The sequence below is a fragment of the Panthera leo genome, chromosome D3, assembly GCF_018350215.1.
Source record: "Panthera leo isolate Ple1 chromosome D3, P.leo_Ple1_pat1.1, whole genome shotgun sequence".
Classification (NCBI taxonomy): domain Eukaryota; kingdom Metazoa; phylum Chordata; class Mammalia; order Carnivora; family Felidae; genus Panthera; species Panthera leo.
In genome coordinates, this window is record NC_056690.1 from 19,313,023 (window position 1) to 19,337,190 (window position 24,168).

The 24,168-nt window shown below is 39.1% G+C and overlaps 1 protein-coding gene across 2 annotated transcripts in view; it reads right to left on the reverse strand.

Annotated features, from left to right (window-relative positions):
- SPECC1L (sperm antigen with calponin homology and coiled-coil domains 1 like) overlaps positions 1-24,168 on the reverse strand; it is a 140,794-nt gene that overhangs the window by 93,985 nt on the left and 22,641 nt on the right. For both annotated transcript variants that reach the window (XM_042910427.1, XM_042910426.1), the window contains exon 2: positions 13,812-14,001. In XM_042910427.1, the coding sequence (XP_042766361.1) occupies positions 13,812-13,964 (153 nt within the window). In that variant the 5' untranslated portion in view covers positions 13,965-14,001. The remainder of the gene's footprint in view (positions 1-13,811; positions 14,002-24,168) is intronic.

Sequence of the window (24,168 nt, forward strand, 5' to 3'; positions counted from 1 at the left end):
CATTCTGTCTCTGTCTCTCTCAAAAATAAATAAACATTAAAAAAAAAAATTTTTTTTAAAGAAGATGTGGTGTATATATATACAATGGAGTATTAGTCAGCAATCAAAAAGAATGAAATCTTGCCAATTGCAACTATGTGGATGGAACTAGAGGGTATTACGCTAAGCGAAATTAGAAAGAAAAATATCATATGACTTCACTCATATGAGGACTTTAAGAGACAAAACAAATGAACATAAGGGAAGGGAAATAAAAATAATATAAAAACAGGGAGGGGAACAAAACATAAGGGACTCTTAAATATGGAGAACAACAGAGGGTTACTGGAGGGATTGTGGGAGGGGGGATGGGCTAAATGGGTAAGGGGCATTAAGGAATATACTCCTGAAATCATTGCTGTACTATATGCTAACTAATTTGGATGTAAATTTTAAAAAATAAAACTAAAACTAAAATAAAATAAAGTAAAAAGAAAACAGACATAAACTATACTTCAATTAAAAAAAACAAAATAAGCACTCTGGATAATGAGATTGGGTATAAAATTATTACTTAAAAAAAAGAATGAAAAAAAATTTATTTCTAGAAAGAACATAGAGGAGTTAAAAATCTGTGAAAAAAGAAAAACTACCTTTTTTTAAATATAATTTATTGTCAAATCAGCTTACATACAACACACAGTGCTCATCCCATCAAGTGCCCTCTTCAGTGCCCATCACCCATTTTCTCCTCTCACCCACCCCCCACATCCACCCTCAGTTTGTTCTCTGTATTTAAGAGTCTCTTGTGGTTTGCCTCCTTCCCTCTCTGTTCATAACTAATTTTTTCCCCTCCCCTTCCCCCATGGTCTTCTGTTAAGTTTCTCAAGATCCACATATGAGTGAAAACATATGATATCTTTCTCTGACTGACTTACTTCACTTAGCACAATACCTTCCAGTTCCATCCATGTTGCTACAAGTGGCCAGATTTCATTCTTTCTCATTGCCAAGTAGCATTCCATTGTGTATATAAACCACATCTTCTTTTTTTTTTTTTTTAATTTTTATTTTTTTTTTAATATATGAAATTTACTGTCAAATTGGTTTCCATACAACACCCAGTGCTCATCCCAAAAGGTGCCCTCCTCAATACCCATAAACCACATCTTCTTTATCCATTCATCAGTTGGTGGACATTTAGGCTCTTTCCATAATCTGGCTATTGTTGAAAGCACTGCTATAAACATTGGGGTACGTGTGCCCCTATGCATCAGCACTCCTGTATCCCTTGGGTAAATTCCTAGCAGTGCTATTGCTGGGTCATAGGGTAGTTCTATTTTTAATTTTTTGAGGAACCTCCACATTGTTTTCTAGAGCGGCTGCACCAATTTGCATTCCCACCAACAGTGCAAGAGGGTTCCCGTTTCTCCACATCCTCACCAGCACCTATGAAAAACTACTTTTTAATAAAAGAACCAAAAGTTTTGTCCCATGAAGGTGAAAGCACAAGTTAACCAACCGATTTAATATTATTGTCTATCTGGAGCCAAGCTTACTCTTAGATAATCATAATAAATTCATTTCAATAAATCAAAATGGCTCACAAATTATTAATCTCTAAAGTCTCTTCCTGTTCTAAATGTTAGTGGAGTAGATTCTGTTCTCATCATTCAATTATAAAAGTTACAATATAATACCATTAGGTAGGTCAGTCTCACTAAAAAAGAGGTAGAAAAAGATTAATGTTTTAATTTAAATGAATTAAACTAATTAAGCTTTGGTAATTTAGAGTTGTCACATTATGAAAAATCTGGTTATGTAAGAAGGAAGGAGGATATTGCATTAATCATAAAGGATTGCTCATATTCTTTAAGACTAGTTCCTGTTTATGAAATTGATCATCAACTATGATACAAAAAAAATCTGCAAATTAAGTTCTACTTCCTTCCTGTCAATTTGCCCCTCATCCATTAGTCAGTATATAAACTCAACACACTCTTATGTTTTCAAATCACCTTTTATATTCTGTTAATAAAAGTTAAATATATATATAATATACAAATATATATATTTATATATATTATATATATATAATATATATAAATATATATCTTTGAGGTATTTTTTTCTTTCTCCATAAGTTAAATATGTTTTCTTTCATAAAAATTACATCTGAAGACAACCCTACACAGTCATGTGAAAAGTGGCTTAATCAAACACACTTCTGTTTACTATTTGTCTTTGGTTAATGGTGGAGTTCAACATACCTCAGAGAACCAAGTCAAAAATTCTGCAATTATCACATTAACTATGATAGTAGAGTAATGGCACATGAATAAACCAGTGGAACACAAAAGAATCCCAAAAGAAACTGCTTATATAGATACCTGTTTTATGACCAAAGAAAGAGTACAGGAAAAAAAAAATGGGTTTTTCAATAAATAGTACTAGGTTAATAGTATATTCACACACACACACAAAAACCCCTACAAAAATGAGTAAGCCCTATTTCACACCAAATCAAAAATAAGTCCCAAGGTTTTCTATGACTCAAAATCCTGAATGATAAAACAAAGAATTGATAAACCTAAGTCTATAAAAATTAAAATCTTAAAAAAAATTTAATCCTGTGTATGATACACAAATATCATCGTAAGCAAAATTTTAAAAAATGAGAAACGGGGAGAGTATATCTGCAATACCTCACAAATAAACAGCTAATATCCTTAATACAAAAAGAACTCTTAGCAATAAAGGGGTAAAAGACACATAGAAAGGTGACCAAAATGAACTATCACATATAATGAATACAGACACAATACAAAAGATATAACCAGTCTAACTCACAATAGGAGAAATGTAAATTAAACAACATTAAGACACCACATCTCACCTAAGAGACTGGCAAAAATGAAGAGTTATGCCACGTTCCTTTGGGAAGGATGTGGGGAAACAGGCACACTCACAGGTTGCTGGTGAGAACACAGCTGGATGTGGCCTTATGAAAGGAACCCAGCAATGTCTAACAGAACTACATATGCATTTACCTTGTGCCCAGCAATCCCACCTCTAGGAATTTCACCCGAAGACATACCTCCAATAATACAAAAATACATACACATAAGGTTAGTCAATGCAGCATTGTTTTTAACTGCAAAACACTGGAAACACTTTGAATGTCCATACATAGGACACTAGCTGAAAAAACTGTAGTACATCCATACAAAGACACATTAAACAGAATGAGAAAGGCTGCCATAAATTGGTATAAAGAGATTTCTAGAATATATTAGGTGAAAAAAAGAAAATGGGCAGAAGTAGATCTAATTATGGCAACTTTTGGGTAACAAAGGGGAAATAAAAAAATAAATATACATGTATCTGATCATTTGTGCAAAAGGAACACAGGAAGGATAAAAACAAAAACCCAACCAGACTCTTAACCTCCTAGGGACAGGTGGGGACAGAGTAAGAAGGAATCGGGGAGGAGAGGGACACTTTTCACATCTTGTCCTAGTTCTGACATGTAGAATTGAACTGTGGTAGTGTTTCACATGCTGGCAGTAAAAAAATTAAATAAACAAGGGTTTAAGGTTTCCCCTAAAACGGAACACAATAGGAACAAATAGACCAAACTGCATTTCAAATAAATGACATAGTCACACGGGGTAGGGGGCAGGGGAAGAATCCAAATATCTTCTGAAAACAGTATTTTGACCATAAATCCTCAAACTCTCAAGCTAACCACTAAAAAGTATACATTTTGAACTCTAGCTAGTAGATTTGTTTTTGGCAGTGGCATGGGTGAGCAATTCTCTAACTAGGATTTAGAAAATAAGTAAATATAGATAATGAAAACCAGGTCTTTCACTGTCAAGAGACTGGGATTACGATTACATAAAGTGAAAAGTCTACTCTAAACATTGTATGTATGTCAACTGGATTTGGAAGTAACAGTGTGAACTCATAGGCTTTTTTTTTTTTAATGTTTATTTTTGAGAGAGAGAGAAAAAAAAGAGAGAGAGAGAGCAGGGGAGGGGCAGAGAGGGAGACACAGAAGCAGAAGTAGGCTCCAGGCTCTGAGTTGTCAGCACATTACCTGACTCGGGACTCAAACCCATGGACCGCGAGATCATGACCTGAGATGAATTTGGCCACCCAACTAAGCCATCCAGGCGCCCCTCATAGGTTTTCAATATATGGAGAGAAACAGATATGAAAATTGATACAGATGTGTATGTGTGTGTATGTTTCCTCTCTTGTCTACTAAGCAGGCTTAAAAACCATACACTCAAAAGCAAGAGCACACCTCATTTCCAAAGGCTTTAAGTTCCATCCTCTACTAAAAGGAACAAGTCCTCTTTGGAGAAAAGGCTGACTGACTATAGGGCTGGGGCTGGAGAAATAGAAAACTTATCATGTCAGGATGTCCACTCTCACCGCTGTTGTTTAACATAGTGTTGGAAGTTCTAGCATCAACAATCAGACAACAAAAGGAAATCAAAGGCATCAAAATTGGCAAAGATGAAGTTAAGCTTTCACTTTTTGCAGATGACATGATATTATACGTGGAAAATCCGATAGACTCCACCAGAAGTCTGCTAGAACTGATACATGAATTTAGCAAAGTTGCAGGATACAAAATCAATGTACAGAAATCAGTTGCATTCTTATACACTAATAATGAAGCAACAGAAAGACAAATAAAGAAACTGATCCCATTCACAACTGCACCAAGAAGCATAAAATACCTAGGAATAAATCTAACCAAAGATGTAAAAGATCTGTATGCTGAAAACTATAGAAAGCTTATGAAGGAAACTGAAGAAGATATAAAGAAATGGAAAAACATTCCGTGCTCATGGGTTGGAAGAATAAATATTGTCAAAATGTCAATACTACCCAAAGCTATCTACACATTCAATGCAATCCCAATCAAAATTGCACCAGCATTCTTCTCGAAACTAGAACAAGCAATCCTAAAATTCATATGGAACCACAAAAGGCCCCGAAAAGCCAAAGTAATTTTGAAGAAGACCAAAGAGGGAGGCATCACAATCCCAGACTTTAGCCTCTACTACAAAGCTGTCATCATCAAGACAGCATGGTATTGGCACAAAAACAGACACATAGACCAATGGAATAGAATAGAAACCCCAGAACTAGACCCACAAACGTAAGGCCAACTAATCTTTGACAAAGCAGGAAAGAACATCCAATGGAAAAAAGACAGTCTCTTTAACAAATGGTGCTGGGAGAACTGGACAGCAACATGCAGAAGATTGAAACTAGACCACTTTCTCACACCATTCACAAAAATAAACTCAAAATGGATAAAGGACCTGAATGTGAGACAGGAAACCATCAAAACCCTAGAAGAGAAAGCAGGAAAAGACCTCTCTGACCTCAGCCGTAGCAATTTCTTACTTGACACATCCCCAAAGGCAAGGGAATTAAAAGCAAAAATGAACTACTGGGACCTTATGACGATAAAAAGCTTCTGCACAACAAAGGAAACAATCAACAAAACCAGAAGGCAACCAACGGAATGGGAAAAGATATTTGCAAATGACATATCAGACAAAGGGCTAGTATCCAAAATCTATAAAGAGCTCACCAAACTCCACACCCGAAAAACAAATAACCCAGTGAATAAATGGGCAGAAAACATGAATAGACACTTCTCTAAAGAAGACATCCGGATGGCAAACAGGCACATGAAAAGATGCTCAACGTCGCTCCTCATCACGGAAATACAAATCAAAACCACACTCAGATATCACCTCACGCCAGTCAGAGTGGCCAAAACGAACAAATCAGGAGACTATAGATGCTGGCGAGGATGTGGAGAAATGGGAACCCTCTTGCACTGTTGGTGGGAATGCAAATTGGTGCAGCCACTCTGGAAAACAGTGTGGAGGTTCCTCAGAAAATTAAAAATAGACCTACCCTATGACCCAGCAATAGCACTGCTAGGAATTTACCCAAGGGATACAGGAGTACTGATGCATAGGGGCACTTGTACCCCAATGTTTATAGCAGCACTCTCAACAATAGCCAAATTATGGAAAGAGCCTAAATGTCCATCAGCTGATGAATGGATAAAGAAGATGTGGTTTATATACACAATGGAATACTACGTGGCAATGAGAAAGAATGAAATATGGCCTTTTGTAGCAACCTGGATGGAACTGGAGAGTGTGATGCTAAGTGAAATAAGCCATACAGAGAAAGACAGATACCATATGGTTTCACTCTTATGTGGATCCTGAGAAACTTAACAGAAACCCATGGGGGAGGGGAAGGAAAAAAAAAAGGGGGGTTAGAGTGGAAGAGAGCCAAAGCATAAGAGACTCTTAAAAACTGAGAACAAACTGAGGGTTAATGGGGGGTGGGAGGGAGGCGAGGGTGGGTGATGGGTATTGAGGAGAGCACCTTTTGGGATGAGCACTGGGTGTTGTATGGAAACCAATTTGACAATAAACTTCATATACTGAAGAAAAAAAAAAGAAAACTTACATCAGAAATTAAGAGGCTGTTCAAAAAAGAACAGGAACATGTCAAAAGAACATAGGAGCCAGCTTGAAGGGGACAATCTGAGCATCAAAATAAATCATGCTAACCATTGACAGCCCACTGAATAAACAGTCCATTATTCCACACTAATATGCAACTACTAAATGTAGAAAGAATGATGGAATTAAAAAACTACCACTTGGCAAAAATCATACTAATAACAGATTCTGGAAAGAATTACCAAAAATTGCTAGTTAGGGTGTGAAAGTTTGATGACAAAGAGGGTATTTATAAAATCTCCCAAGTGTTTTTGATAAGATACTTTATTAATTAACAAAAGGAAACATGGTAACCTGATAGTGGAAAAAACCAGACACCACCCTAATCAAATTAAGTTAATATCACCAGGAATGGAACAGATTGACAGCATGTACTTCTGGAAATGCTATGCCAAGGACATGTGGCTTCTGTAGGACTTCTGCCAAAAGTGCATATCCTCAACCTAATCACGAAGAAACATGAGAAACCTAAATTTGGAAGATAGTCTACCAAATAAACTGGCCTACATTCTTCTGCAATGTCAAGGTCATAAAAGACAAAAACTGAGGAACTATTCTAGATTTAAGAAGAATTTGGAGAGCATGACAACTAACTGTAATTCACTGTCCTAGACTGAAAGCTGGACCAGAAAAAAATGTTCGTCTTTTTTGCTAAAATGGACATTGGCACAATTGGTGAAATTTAATTAAAGTCTATAGATGAGATACTAGCATTTTATCAATGTTCACTTCCAGATCTAGTAACTATACTCTGGTTACAAGAGAAAATATCCTTGTTTTTTGGGAAATGCACACTGAAATATCCAGCAGTAAAGAAGCATTATCTCTACAATTTACACTTTCAAGTTCAAGAAAAAATTATATATGTATGTAGTACACGTGTAAAGGGAAAATGACCAGCCATGATAAGAGGTTAACATGTAGGGGGGCGCCTGGGTGGCTCAGTAGTTAAGCATCTGACTCTCAATTTTGGCTCAGGTCACAATCCCACAGTTTGTGAGTTCAAGTCCCACATAGGGCTCTGTGCTGAAGGCGCAGAGCCTACTTGGGATTCTCTCTTTCCCTCTCTCTCTACCCCTCTCCTGCTCATGTGCACACATGTGCATAGTCTCTCTCCCTCTCAAAATAAATTAAAAATAATAATAATAATAATAATAATAATAATACTCTTGAAAAAATACAGGAGACTCTCTTCCTGACCTTGGGATGACAAAACATTCCATAAACACACACACATACACACCACACATCCCTAACTATAAAGAAAAAATTAACAAACTGGACTATATTAAAATTAAGAACTTCCATTTATCAAAAGATACCATTAAAGAAAGAGAAAGAAAAGGCACAGAGTGGGAGGACATATGTGCAAGACATATAAATGACAAAGGACTCACATCTAGAATAGCCAAAGAACTATAAATCAGTACAAAAAAGACACACTACACCACTTCATATCCATTTCAGTGGTTGCTATTAAAGAAAAAAAAAGTGTGGTGAGGACATGGGAAAATTAAAACACTTGTTGGGAAGAGAATTCCTTGATGGGAATGTAAAATGGTAGAGCTGCTGTGGAAAACAGTATGGAGGCTCCTCAAAAAATTAAAAATATAATTATCATATGACCCAGAAATTCCACTTCTGAATATATCCCCCAAAAACTGAAAGCAGGGCCTCTAAGAGATATTTTCTCACACAATTTCACAGCTATTATTTACAACAGCCAAAAGTCCACACAGAAACAACCAAAGTGTCCATTGATGGAAGAATGGATAAACAAAATGTGGTATATACATACAGTAGAATACTATTAAACCTTTAAAAAGGAAATTCTGATACATGCTACCATGTGGATGAACTCTGAGAACATTATGCTAAGTGAAATCAGCCAGTGGCAAAAAGACAAATATGATTCCACTCATATGAAGTACTTACATAGTCGGATTCAAAGAGACAGAAGGTAGTTGCCAGAGGCTGGGGAGGGGGAATGGGGAGTTGTTGATTAATGGAGACAGAGTTTCAGTTTTGCAAGATGAAAAAGTTCTGGAGATGGATGGTGGGAACAGTTGCTCAATGTGAATATACTTAATAGTACTGAACCGTACACTTAAAAATGGTTAAGACGGTAAATGTGTTTTACTACAAAAAAAAAAAAAAAGAGTTAAAAAAGAGAGACAACATGGTAAAAAAAATGGGCAAGTGATTTTAAGAAGCACTTCACAAATAAGATATCTAACTGTCCACTAAACACATAAAAGTAAGATACAAAAATGTGCTTAATCCCACTGATAATAATGCAAATGCAAACTGAAGCCACTTCGGAATCCCTCTACGTACACCTGAATGGTTAAAATGGAGAGTGACTTAAGTGCAGGTGAGAATGTGGAGCCACCAGCAGTGTAAAATGGGAAATGATCTGGCCCTATATCCAAGAAAGCTGAACATTATGCACCCTATGACCTCATAGTTTCACTCCTAGTTACAGAGCCAACAGAAATGGCTGTACATGTGGACTAAAAGACATGAATAAGAATGTTCCTGGGGCACCTGGGTGGCTCAGTCAATTAGGTGTCTGACTTCGGCTCAAGTGATGATCTCACGGTTCATGAGTTTGGGCCCCGAATCAGGCTCTGTGCTGACAGCTCAGAGCCTGGAGCCTGCTTTGGATTCTGTGTGTCTCTCTCTCTCTTTGCCCTCCCCCCGCTCACACTCTGTCCCTCTTGCTCAAAAATAAACATTAAAAAAAAATTTTTTTTAAATGTTCCTAACAATACTGTTCTTAGTAGCCACAAAAGGGAAACTCCAAATGTCCATCAACAACAGAACAGATGAGTGACATAGTCATTCCATGGATTAGTAATCTGCAATGAAGACAGAACTGCTGTTATAACTATATGGATAAGCAAAGTGATGGTAACACTGAGTTAAGGAAATCATACAGACACAGAAAAGAACAGAGTGTACAATTATACCTATGTAAAGATAAAAAATTAGCAAAATTCAGACACCTGGTTGGCATAGTTGGTAGAGCATGCAACTCTTGATCTCAGGGTTCTAAGTTCGAGCCCCATGTTGGGTGTAGAGATTACTTAAAAATAAAAATCTTAAAAAACATTAGCAAAAATAACCTCTGGAGCTAGAAGTTAGGATGGTAGTTACTTCTAGAAAGGGCAGAAATTAAGAGGGGACATGTGGGGAGCCACTGTGATATAAGTCTGCTCTGTTCCTTGACCTAGTGGTAGCTGCAGAGTATATTTGCTTTGTGGTGATTCACTACACTGAACACAAGTGCTTTTGTGTTCTGGGTGTATACTTCATCAAAAAACTAAAAACAGGGATGCTTGGCTGGCTCAGTCAGAAGAGCATGCAACACTTGATCTCAGGTGGGGTTGTGAGCTTGAGCCCTATGTTGGGTGTAGAGATTACTAAAAAAATAAAGAAAGAAAAGAAACTTAAAAAATTAAAAACAAAAAACAACTCTGTACTCACCAACTTCCTTTTACATGAAGCTACTGCAGGCTGATATTTTTCCCTATTTCAATTTTTGTTAACACAATTCTGCAAATGCATGTGCATTTCCACATGTAAACTCCACCCTCCCCCACCATTAACAACAGGCCAAAAAATAAAATTGATGGAGGGAAGAGATTTTTAGCCTACTTTTTAATAACAGATACAAAAATATCATTTGATAGAAAACTTCTAGATACAGGCGCACCTGGCTGGTTCAATTGGTAGAACATCCAACTCTTGATCTCAGGGTCATAAATTCAAGCCTCATGTTGGGTATAGAGTTTACTTAATAAAAAAAAAAAAAAAAAGAATAAAAAAAATTTTCATTTTTTTAACATTTATTTATTTTTGAGAGACAGAGAGAGACAAAGCATGAGCCAGGGAGGGGCAGAGAGAGGGGGAAACACAGAATCCAAAGCAGGCTCCAGGCTCTGAGCTGTCAGCACAGAGCCTGATGTGGGGCTCGAACTCACAAACTGTGAGATCATGAACTGAGCTGAAGTTGGATGCTTAACCGACTGAGCCACTCAGGTGCACCAATGAAAAATTTTTTTAAAAAGAATGTTTAAAAAAAACCCTTCCAGATACAAATAATGAAACAATACAACTAATGTATACATGCTTCTCAAGGTAAAGTCCACGTTTCATGGTCTGCATCACCAACTCAAAATTTAAGTTTAGTTTTTAAATTTTGCCTTTCAAGTTTCAGAGGTGGATTGTTCAATCACACGGTTAACTAATTTTTATACCGAAAAGGTGTATGATCACAAATAATCATAATCATCACAGTCATCAATTATTTAGACAGATTCTAACTGAAGTAACTACAATTTACTACTTATCTATTAACCTTTAGAAAAATGTATTCTTGGGACAATAAAAAAGTATATTACTTCTACTACAAGGATTAACCATGAACACCTGAGCAGTGTGTGAAACCTGGAAAGTGCAGGCACATAGGAGACCAAATCATCCTCTCCGCTCACTGTGACAAAGAATTAGTCATACAAAGGCTCCAAACCAGACGTCATAGCTACTCACAAGAATGGGAATAATTTCCTCAAAACTAGGAACAGTGGGTGGCTCAGTCAGTTAAGCATCTGATTTTGGCATAGGTCATGATCTCATAGGTTCATGAGTTCAAGCCCTGCGTCGGGCTCTGTGCCGACAGCTAGGAGCCTGGAGCCTGCTTCAGATTCTGTGTCTCCCTCTCTCTCTGCCCCTCCCCCATGCACTCTCTGTCTCTCAAAAAATAATAATAATAATAATAATTAATTAATTTAAAAACCTAGGAACAGCAGTAGTGTTGTATTTTATATTTACAAAAGTTCCAATCAGCAGTGAGGTGCTCTGGTCAAAAAAGGTCCTTTCTCCTCCACCTTAACTAAATCTAGCCCCAAACAATATTTGAAATGAGAGGTAAAGAAACGTCCCCAGGCCCTGCCACTATAAGAAAAGTGTTGAACACTGTGCAGTGACAGAGACACATATGTGGGTGCCCACATGAGTGGGTGAGTATGTGTACATGGTGTCTACATGATCAAAAGCCAACAGCTTCATTCATCTGGTTAATCATCAATGCTCCAACCCAGTTACAGGAATTCAAGTTGTGGGAAGTATCCAAATGCCAGTAGAGAAGCACAGTGAAGTATGAAAAATTAGGAAAATAAAATAACACTTAATTTTGTGGGGTCTCCAAACCCTTTTGATCTGAAATTTTCAATTTTTCTGTTCATTTTCACTATTTCTTTCTTTCCTTCTGTGTCTTCTTCAATTTCTATTCAGTGACATTTTTCTTCTCCTTTCTTAAGTAAAAGCAATTGCTTCAGTCTGGATAAAGTGTTCCCAAACAGTTTCACCTCTTCTGAGACCCTTCCCACTCCACACACCCCCTACTTAAAAGAGCCAACAAAGGAGAGCCACAGCTATGGACAGCTGGCCATGTGCTGGCACAGAGCAGGAATACAGTTGTTTTTGCTTTACAATAAAAAAGTACTCACTGTTCAAAACCAAACTACCACCAACTCCAGATACAGACCTCAGAAGATCTGAAATGCCTCCTCAGGGCACACTCCATAGTGAACCTTCAAAAACTCTGCTTGCCACTGATGGGGAGGCAACAGAAGGAAAGCAGAACATATCCAATGCCAATGTTTCAACCTGTTCTTCCAGTCACGTAAATAAAAGGTCACCCAGTCACAAAGACACTCTGCTCTGAAGACAACCCTAGCAACTAAGTAACCTGTTAGGTCAGAAAATGCCAGCTATCTTACACAAAAGAGTGACAGCACTGCCACCAAGGAAGCAATTCAGGATCCTGATTCAGACTAACGGAAGTAGGACAAAGGTCTATTCCTGGTAGCCATAGGATGACACCCAGCAGCTCATCAAAGCTGTAGCAAGGAAGAAATCTGGGGGCAGGTGGAGTATGTCTGGGTTTAGTTTTGACAACCCTGGAATAGAAAAACCAGCATTCCCAGCTAGATCTTTCAATACATATAAGGAATTCCCTCATCTGCTGTTCCCATGAGATGCTTCTTAAAATAATTAAGCCACAATCTATCAAAGCCCTGCCTGGACAAAAGGCTTTTAAACAGATCATGTTTCAAGCAGTGCTTGGTTTCTCCCTATCAGACTAGCAGAAACCCTCTCCAGGTTTTCTCCATAGAGTCAAAGTTTTTACTCAAAACACAAAATTCCCAGGACAAACAAGCAAAGAACAAATAAGTAGATTCTGCACGAAGAAAGACTAGAAGACTGTGTGGATCTCTGCAGTGGATCTAAGATTTGACCAGCAGAAAAATGGTCTGGAGTCATCTTGTCCCTTGGATGGTCCAAATCAACCGAGACACTGAGAACACCCAAAGAAGACTATTATTTTCAGAAATCAGTCCTGAGCTGGTAAAAATTTCTAGAGGTAATCAATAAAAATGCTACTACCTGTCATTTTCAAAGCACTTGCCATGTGCCAGATTCTGTGCTAACCACTTCCATACATTCCTCCTTTCATCCTGACTATGATGACGCCGTGAAGCACATGCATACAAAGCCTGGGTCCGTCTGCTATTGAAGCCCATAGCCACTATCCTGTACCAACAAGAACTAAACCAGCCTCAAAAAGAATGTAAGAAAAACGAGTTATGCTCTAACTAAATAAATATTACCCAATTTTAACGGGATTAATACAGGATTAGCTGTCAGAAAAAGAGTAACAGTTTACAGTGTGCAAGGGGGTAAGACTGGAAATAAAAAATCCAATCTAGGGGTTCCAGGAATGTTATTGCTGGTCATCCTTTAAGACCTGGCACACATGCTCTTTTCATAAAACCTTCTTTGGCTGGAAACAATGTTTTCCTGAAATGCTTACACCGCTTTCCTGCTCTCCCGGGTATCTGAATTTTTTGCGTGAATTTTAGTTATGTTTGTATATGACAACCTCCACCCGTTACACCACAAGCTCCTTGAAGGCAGACTCTACCTCCAGCTCACACCAGCACAAGAGCCTTGCACAAGGCAAGTGCTCAGTGATTTGTTTCACAATAAGCCTACTATTTGGTTTCATTCATAAAGTCAGACCAAACACACCAAGAATACCACACTGTGAACTCTTCAAAGGCCTGTGTGTTCCCAGAGGTTCACAGAAGGCAAACCCTAAATAATGTTTATTTAATAAATCAAACATTTTAAGATTCACTCCTCCTAAAATCCATCACATATTCAAACACTGCCACATTTTAATACCTTTGACAATGATGCTGTTGTTCCAGGTTTTACGAGTTTGCCTCCTGTAGATGCTGAAGAGCTGTTTTCAGGTTTAGTTTTTTCTACTGTTTGTGTTTTGCTTATCCCAGACACTTTAGGCACTGAGCCGACACTCCTGCTTGCTTTCTTCATTCTGGGCTGCCTCTTTGTGATGCATTTACAAGCAAATCTGTGAAAAGAAATGGCACTATACTGAGAACACAACTGGAAGAAAACTCTGTAGAAATTTGTTTCTGAAAAATTTTATTATAAATAAATAAATAAAAAGATAAATAAAACTGTTTGAAAGCTCGATGTTGATGCAGAAAAGAAAAAGCTGAAAAGGTCTTAGACTTAATCAGAATGCACCCCATGTTTAAGGCATCCTCCTTGAATATTACTAGCTTGAAACTATTTTGTGCATTTCAGTTCAGTCATTAAAAAGAATATCCTAGATCTCTAATGGAACTGGCTAAATACAACACAGCATACATTATCTTTGGCATTTAATGAAGCAATAATCAACCTGCCATTTGAGAATTAGCCATTTTACATGTATCTGAGGGTGATCGTATTTTCCAAATTATCCAGCATAGTCTTAATTTCAAATACTTGCTGTGATAGCCTCATAGAAGCCAGGAGAACTTCCCAGAAACTCCAACATTCAGTATCTAAATATATTTCTCAGCTTCTCTCTTTTATCCAGAGGTAGCATCAAAATTCCTTATTGGAGGGGGGAGTACAGGGGGTACCTGGGTGGCTCAGTCAGTTAAGCATCTGACTTCAGCTCAGGTCATGATCTCGAGGTTCATGGGTTTGGGCCCTGTGTCAGGCTCTGTGCTGATAGCTCAGAGCCTGGAGTCTGCTTTGGATACTGTCTCCCTCTCTCTCTCTTTGCCCCTCCCCCACTTGTGTGCACTCTCTCTCTCTCTCTCAAAAATAAATAAACATTTAAAAAAGTCTTTATCGTAACATAAACCTTGAGGCACCTGAGTGGCTCAAGTGGTTAAGCATCAGTTCACAATCTCATGGTTTGTAAGTTTGAGCCCTCTTCACTGACAGTGCAGTGCCTGCTTGGGATTCTCTCTCGCTCTCTGCCCCTCTCCCACTTGTGCACTCTCTCTCAAAATAAATAAATAAACTTAAAAAAAAAAAACCTTTGGGAAAAAAAGAATATAAATCTCAATTTTTTGGTTCAGAAAACAAGGGCATCTATATTACCTGTAAGGAATGTGGCAAGTCTACCACCTAATGGCTCATACCTGATTTCACAGCTTAGAGGACTTAGAATAACACTGGCAGCACACAAAACTGCACCCAGATAAACCTTTAAATATATTTTTATTAACTAAGCTAGAAAAGCAATCCCTACAGTAAAGCATGTTTGGAAAGATGCCATGGACCAGGCTGGGTAGAGCAATACAATTTACAAAATGAAAGCCTACTTGAATGTAAGAAAGTTTGTGTATGGTGACTCTGAGACACTATAATCAGCACAAAAAGAGGCTATTCTATTCTATGAAGATTTCTACACCCTAATAAAAATAAACTTACAGAAGAACCTTTGGAAAAGAAAAGGCTCTTTCCAATAGCCTTAATGAATACTTTACCTAGACTGAGCTCGAACACTCCAGATTTATCTTGCCTTGACATAATACAAACTGTACCAACTGGTTTGGTGGCAGGAGCAGTGAGACAGGGTGAAGGGGGCTCTGCTCCACCCTCAACATGATAAGGCCTTTGAGAAAAAGGCACTGTTATTAACAGCAACCAAAACACAGCGACACCTCAGAGACTCTGCTGCCTACCCTTCCTCCAACTTCCTGGTTATTCCTTATAGAAAATATTGTATACAGTAATGATCAAATTATCCACCTTTTTTTTTTTAACGGTTTAGCTTTCTACTTTCTATTCCATTTGAGTAATCTGCCCAGTGGAAGTACTCCCTACAGTTCAGCTCCACCATCTATCTCCTACACCTTCCCAGAGGATACTGAAACTGACCAAGATAGATTCAAGTAGCTTCCCCCTGCCAACCAGCAAGGAATGACACTGGGTCCATCACTAACTCAGAGTACTGTGGAAAACAATCAAGTCCCCAAGAGGCTTTCCTTCAACTTTTCACTTTCTCTTGTTTACCTGTTTGGGTTTTTGTTTTTTGTTTTTTTGTTGTTGTTGTTTTTCTGTTTTGGGGTGGGGGTAGAGAGACAGAGACAGCATGAGTGGGGTGGGGGCAGAGGGAGAGGGACAGAGAGAATCCTAAGAAGGCTCCACGCTGCCAGCACAGGGCCCAATGCAGGGCTCAAACCCACAAAGCCAGGAGATCCTGACCTGAGCCAAAACTAAGAGCCAGACACTTAACCGACTGAGCCACCCATGCGCCCCTTACCTGCTCTTTTCTAAGTCTCATATCTTGCATATGGCTCCCTGGAGTTTTGTTCTTTTCTTCTCCAAATTCCATGCCTGCACCCCTTTTCTACACCACTCAGACCCTCTGTCATTCTCTGCCTACTTGTCCAACTCCTGCCAAATTAACTTCTCCTAGACAGGCAGCACCCAACAGAACCTACTGCAATGATGAAAATGTTCTATGTGTATTTGTGCTGTCCAACATAGTAACCACTGGCCACTTGTGGCTACTGAGCACTTGAAATGTGGCTAGTGTGACTGAGGAACTTAATTTTAAGTTTCATTTTAACCAATTTAAACTTAAAGGTACGTGGTAGCTACCAAAATGGACAATGTAACAGACTGTCCCTTTCCTGCTACTATCACCTAAAACCTAATGAATTACCACTTTTGACCCACTAGGAAGGCTATAATCAAAAAGACAGATGGTAACAAATGTTGGAAAGAATGTGCAGTAATTAAAACCTTCACATGCAGCATAAAATGATGCAGCTGCTTTGGAAAAGAGTCTAGCAGTTCCATTTCAAATGGTTAAACACAGAGTTACCATACAATCCAGCAATTCTATTCCTGGGTTTATACCCAAGAGAAATAAAAACATTTGTCCACACACAAACTTACGTACAAATGTCCATAGAAAGATTATTCATAATAGCTACAAACTGGAAACAACCCAAACAACCTCAAAAAATTCTCCCAAATTAAACGATAATAGAGCATTTAGATTACTTTTCATTATCAGCATGTATTTGTTACTGGATACATATTACTATCACTTAGTTCTATTTACATGCTTTCTACATACAAAATAACTTTTTGTTTCAATTCCAAATGTCTATCAACTGGTGAAAGATAAAGCAAATATGGCATACCTATTAAATGGAGTATTATTTAGGCATAAAAAAGAAATGAACTACCACTACCAGGGTACCTGGGTGGCTCAGGCAGCTGAGCATTTGACTATTGGTTTCAGCTCAGGTCATGTCGTCATGGTTCCTGGGTTCGAGCCCTGCATCAGGCTCCACGTTATCAGCAGAACCTGCTTGGGATTCTCTCTCTCTGCGCCTCCTCCACTCATTCTCCCTTTCCCTCTCTCTCTCAAAAATAAATAAATAAAACTTAAAAAAAAAAATGAACTACCAACAGAAAGTATAACATGGATGAACCCTGAAATCATTATACCAGGTGAAAGAAACCAGACACAAAGAATCACGTATATATGATTCCATTTATACAAACTGTCCAGAATAGGCAAATTCATAGAGACAGAAAGTAGATAAGAGGTCATCAGAGGCTAGGGTAGTGGAAATGGATACTGACTGCAAATGGACACAAGGCTTCTTTTGGGGGACGAAACATTCTAGACATTCAGTTTTTAAATGGGGGAATTGTACGGAAATATGAATTATATCTCAATAAAGCTGTTACAAAAACAAAACAAACCCTGGGGCTCCTGGCTAGCTCAGGGAAGAGCATGAGACTCTTGATGTTAGGGTTCTGAGTTTGAGTCCCACATTGGGTATAGAGATTACTTAAAAATAAAATCTTAAAAAAAATTAAAAACCTAATAAAAATCAAACAAGGACTTCTAGAAAGTAAATCCCAACACTGTAAAATATCCAATAAGATAAAGAAAAGGACTACAGTCTTGCAAACATCTGAGATGAGGCAAGCAGCACAGCCAAAAGCTTTAAAGATGCTGAGATACATAACTGGTCCAGGCGCCTGGCAGCTTGAGATCTTAGGAGAACTTAGACCAGTGGTTCTCACCCACATTGGACCCAAAGCTCCCTTTCTATAATAAATATATAAATACCCTTTACTACTGAGTGAAATCCAAAGCTAACCTATTTATTATATACATACAGATGCTTTCTAAAGACATATGTGGCAAATACAACTTTTTAAAAAATGTTTTATTATTTATTTGTGTGTGTGTGTGTGTGTGTGAGAGAGAGAGAGAGAGAGAGAGAGAGCAAGCATGAGTGGGGGAGGGGCGGAGAGAGAGGGAGACAGAATCTGAAGCAGGCTCCAGGCTCTGAGCTATCAGCACAGAGCCTGACACGGGGCTTGAACCCACCAACTGTGAGATCATGATCTGAGCCGAAGTCGGACGCTTAACCAACTGAACCACCCAGACGCTCCTAAAACTTTTATAAAAATAAAAAATAGAAGTATTCTGTAATAAAATAAATGTGAATTTCAATATGTGAATGTTCAAGCAATACTATGCTAGGAACAAAACAGTCAGAAATCACACCTCTAAGTTAAATCACTGAATTTGACAACTGCAAATAGTCTTGACTTGGGCCTGTGGTGGTACTACAACTGAGATACCATGCCATCTATCATGCATACTATCAATAATATGATTTTCGGGACACCTGGGTGGCTTAACCGGTTGAGTATCTGACTTCGGCTCAGGTCATGATCTCAGGGTTCATAGGTTTGAGTCCTGCATCTGTGCTGACAGCTCAGAGCCTGGAGCCTACTTCTGATTCTGTGTGTCTCTCTCTCTCTCCCCTCCCCCACTCGTGTTCTGTCTCTCTTTCTCTCTCTAATAAACAAACATTAAAATAATAACAATAATAATAATAATGTGATTTTCTAAGAGGATGAACCACATTTAGTGTGATAGTCAATTTTATATGCCAACTGACTACACCACAGAGTGCATAAACTTTTGGTCAAATTATCCTGGGTGTAAGGATGTTTCTGAAAGAGATTAACATTTAAATTTAGTTTCCTGACTCCTTGAGTTGGGATGTTGGTCTTTTCCTGTCTTTGGACTCCAACTTGAAAAACTGTATCTTCTTGGCTCTCAAGCCCACCAACTTTCAGACTAGAATTTACACCATCAGCTCTCTTGGTTCTCAGGCCTTCAGACTTGGACCAGAACTTACACTGTTGGCTCTCCTGGGTCTCCAGCTTGCTGACTGCAGATCCTGATACTTCTCAGCTCCATGATCATGTGAGCCAACTCCTTGTAATAAATCTATTTTGGGGGAGCACCTAGGGTGGCTCAGTTGGTTGAGCATCCGACTTCAGCTCAGGCCATGTCATGATCTCACGGTTTATGTGTTTGAGTCCCACATCAGGCTCGCTGCTGTTAGCGCAGAGCAGGCTTCCAATCCTCTGTCCCCCTCTCAAACTGCCTCTCTCTCTCAAAAATCAATAAAACATTAAAAAAAAAAAAAAAACTTAAAAAGAAAATCTGTGTGTGTGTGTGTGTGTGTGTGTGTGTGTGTGTGTGTGTGTGTAGATCTTACTGGTTCTGTTCCTCTGGAGAACCCTGAATAATAAACTTGGTAAAGCTGAGAACAAAACAATTTCTCCTCAATGTCTACAGTAACTGCATTCCTGGAAAATTCCAGGAAGTGTAGTTCCAAAACTACAGTTAAAAAATGCCTTCTTTGTGTAAAATCGAATTAGATTCTAGGCTCAGTCATAAGCATTTTTTTTTCTATCTATGTAAATTATTCAGCAAGATATTCCAAAGTTGTGGCAGATCACAGGAAAAGTTTGGTTCTATGGAATGGACACTTCATTGAGTCTAGAATTCCATGGCCCCTACCTACTAAATTTCAACAGCAACCACCAACCATTGAGACAACCAAAAAAGCTTCCATGATTTTCTAAAACAACCCCTATCTAAGGACAAAAGTCTTCAAAAACAGATTATAATTCATCAGTAGACCTTGGCCCCTACCTGGTTAAGAAGGGGGAATCACTACCCTCCCTAGAGAGCCTCTAGAGTCCCCTGAGCATAGGAGAGATTACAGAATGGAGGGAAAGGACCAGCACAGTTCACAGCACTTCAAGTGCCTGGAAGTTTAAAAAAGGGGTGGTGTGGTGTATGTAAGTAACTACTATCCCTTCCCCAATTCTGTTCAGGGCGTCATGTCAGCACCCACCTCTCATCCAGAGAAGTCAAGGTTCAGGGGGACTAAAAAGCAGCCCTCCTCACGGTAGTAACAGTATGGATCCTGTCTCTCTATATATACTAAAAATAATCTCAAACTACAATAAATCCATGAAGTATGTTAGATATCTTTCTCAAACAATATTTCTTAAAAACATCAAAATTGACGCACTGCTCCCAAAATAGGGAAAGGCACTGAAGGCCTTGAGCCGTGCCCTTCCGCCACCCCCCTCCCCGCCCAGCAAAGGGGCAGGCATCATGTCCCAGCTGTGCGGTACCCAGTACAGTTCACTGAATCTTCAAAAGAGCCCACACAGGCCTTGACAGAGGCTCAGAGAGTGTAACTCTCCCTGGGTCAACTATTCTTAAGTGGCAGTAGTCTGAATCCAAACCCCACACCCTACCCACCACCCCATATGGTCCCCAGTGCAACCGTACCCAAAAACCTCATCAGGAATGTGCAGTGGTTTTTTTTTTTTTTTTTTTTTTTTTTTTTTTAACATTTATTCATTTTTGAGAGACAAAGACAGAGTGCAAAGTGGGGTGCGGCAGAGAGAGAGGGAGACACAGAATTCTAAACAGGCTCTAGGCTCTGAGCTGTGAGCACAGACCCAGGGCTCGAACCCATGAACTGAGAGATCATGACCTGAGCCGAAGTTGGACGCTTAACCGACTGAACCACCCAGGCACTCCAGGAATGTGCAGTTTTGATCTGAACAAATATTTCATAAGATATGAACAAAATGTTACAACACTAAAACTACACTGCTCAATCTGCACCTTCTAAATTTATCTACTTGTCCTATGGGTCAGTGTTGGTATTCCTGACCACATTTTTTTTTTTTCATTTTGAAGGTACTGTCATGTTATTTAATATAAAATCTATAGATTTTTTAGAGCAGAAAATGTATCACCAGTTCTAAATCAGTATATATTAAGTTACAGCTATAAAAGTAAAATTCTAAGCTGCTATTTTTTCATTTAAAATAATTATTTGTTAGGCATGGGCAGAGACACAGCTGCCCTCATTTTTTCAGAAATAACCCTGCATTTAGAGGGCTGCAATCTGGGTGGCCAGAACTCTCACCAGGATGTCCTAGCCCAAGTATGGGCTCCCCAGAACAGGATTTACAGCTCCAGGAGCCCTGCCTAAAGCTAATTACACATGCACAGCCATACAGGAAGCTTGAGCTTCCTTTACATCTACGAGATCACATAATTAAAACCTACTGAGGAAAACAAATAAAGCACCATCTCTTACCTGCCAGATATGGTAGATAAAATACTACTTAAAAATCAAACCACAGGGGCACCTGTCTGGCTCAGTCAGTGGAGCATTTGACTCTCGGTCTCAGGGTCGTGAGTTCCAGCCCCAATTTGGGTACAGAGATTACTTAAAAAAAAAAAAAAAAATCAAACCACAGACTCCTAAAAATGGAAAAATATCTTGGAGACCACTTATAGGAAATCCTGCATGAAGCATCACTGACAAAAAATCTTCTAGGTACAAGCATCTACTGTTGGAGGAGACTGACTACTAAAAGTTATGAAGCAAGTCATTGTTTACTCAACATTCAGTGAATACTTACTTTGTGCCATGGGAAATGCCAATTCTCTAGGACACTAGTCAGACAAGGCATAAATAAATGGACACATAAAGATAATTAAGACAAAAATACCCACTTTCAAGGAGCTCACAGTTTAGTGGAAGAAACAAGATACATAAATAGTGAAGACCCAATCCTTCATAAATTTTACCAAAAAAACAAGGTAAGTATATATACAAGGCAGTCCTCGGTTCTGCCTCTGGGGAACCAGTGTGAGGCACACACCTCCCAGAGGTGTGAGAAAGCTTGGGCTCACTTGAAGGACTCTTAAGAACTGGATGTGGCTCGAATACCAAAATATCAAAATGAGGACTGGTGGGGAAGGGCCCAGTGGACCAAACCCTGGCCTTCATCTGACACAGGAAGGCAAACCGCAAATAGATTGTCAGTGCAACCCTAAGTCAGATTTGTTATTTCCTAAAGACAAACCTGGCGCTGTTGTGGAGGAGGGACTGAGGGGCATAACGCCATGGCAGGGCTTAGGCAAGAGAAAACCTGATCGGCATCTCTAACTCCCTTCCTCTGACCTGGCTCCAAGCTCTCTACTCAAAACAAAAGTACACTGTCACCCCACAGCTCTCCCAGGATCTGAAGACCACCACAGCACTTCTCTATGCCTGCCTTTCTCCCACATCACTCCCATGAATTTTCAGCCACTCCTTCAGATTCAGCACCATCTGTGTCTGTCCGAAATGTGGTACATGGGCCCCTCGGAACTGGGCACAGATTACACGGATCTGGTCTGGCAAACAGAGATCCTCTTAACTTACAGGAAAAAAACCTGCTTTTCTAGGAGCTACCAGAGGCACATACTGAGTTCATGGCTACCTAATTAATACTCACATTTCTTTTTCACACATACAGACACTAAACTGTTTTTCTTTTTTGCCCTCCCCCCAACATTTCATTATGAAAAATTTCAAACACACGGAAATGTTGAAGAAAGTATAAACACCTCACTTTTCTCCTTTTCATAGCTGTGTAATTTATACTCTGAAAAATTTTCATTTGGTCCGATTCAGCTCAAGGCTGAACAGGGTATCTTAAAATTCTTTTTTTTTTTTTTTTTTTTTTTTTTTTTTAACGTTTATTTTTGAGAGAGAGAGAGACAGAGCTCGAGGGAAGAAGGGCCAGAGAGAGAGGGAGACACAGAATCCGAAGCAGGCTCCAGGCTCCGAGCTGTCAGCACAGAGCCCGACGGGGGGCTCGAACTCACAAACCGCGAGATCATGACCTGAGCCGAAGTCGGACGCTTAACCGACTGAGCCACCCAGGCACGCCGGATATTTTAAAATTCTGACTCTGACTTGAAACTCACAATTCTCCCTCCAACAAGTGCTTTCTTCAACCTAAGTCACACGACCACTCAGGATCCTTATCTACAATACAAGGAGGCTGGATTCTAGGATCTCAAAGGTACCTTCCAACTCCAAAAAACTTCTAACTTAGTAAAATTCACAGTACTGATGACAATGTTACATAAGACAGGGTAATGACAAAGACCCCTCCGGGTCTCAAAACAGTAGCAGAATAGTGAACTAAAATCAGGAGAGATGGGTGCAACTGTTTCCTCTTCTAGAAGAGGAGCTGATAAAACCTAACTATGGAGTTCTACAAAATAACATGTATAGATGAAGGAAAAGAACAAAAATCCTGACATATTTATTCCAGGAGAATTTACTTTGCCAGCACTCGAAGGTCAGAAAAACAGTGCAACAATCCCAAGGTCAGGGATGGCACTTAATCTCAGTGATTCAGAAACCCCATCCTCCCAGGGCACCTGGGTGGCTCAGTCAGTTAAGCATCCAACTCTTGATTTTGCTCAGGTCATGAGATTGAGCCCCATGTCAGGATCCATGCTAAGTGTGGAGTCTGCCTAAGATTCTCTCTTTTTCTCTCTCTCTCTTTAGTTCTCTGCCCCTCCACCCTTCTTAAAATAAATGAATAAACATTAAAAAAAAAACAAAACTCCACCCTCCCCAACCACCCACCTATGAAGAGCACACCAATCAAGTTCAGAAATAATGCCAAAAGAACCTTGAAAATTTATCTTAACTGTCATGATATTACATCAAGAAGGATCCACCCTGCTGGAGAACACAGACTGTCTTGGTAACTACCAGAGAGATGAGGCCCATCCCTCACTAAGAAGCACCTTCAGCCCTGGCAGAGTGAGGGAAAGGAACCCTTGATGGCACCTACAGGGTCATCCCCTAACTACCTCTTACAGTCACACCTCGATCTTGATACTGTCACTAATTTTTCCTTTGAACTCCTACTATTCACCTCCAATTAGAACCTTTTTTTTTCCTGTTATGCAAAATGTATTGCTATTTAAAACTATTTAAATTTAATTATTATTTAATTGATATTTTTAAATCTACTGTGCTCCTTTAAAACAACCAGTGATCCCCGAGAC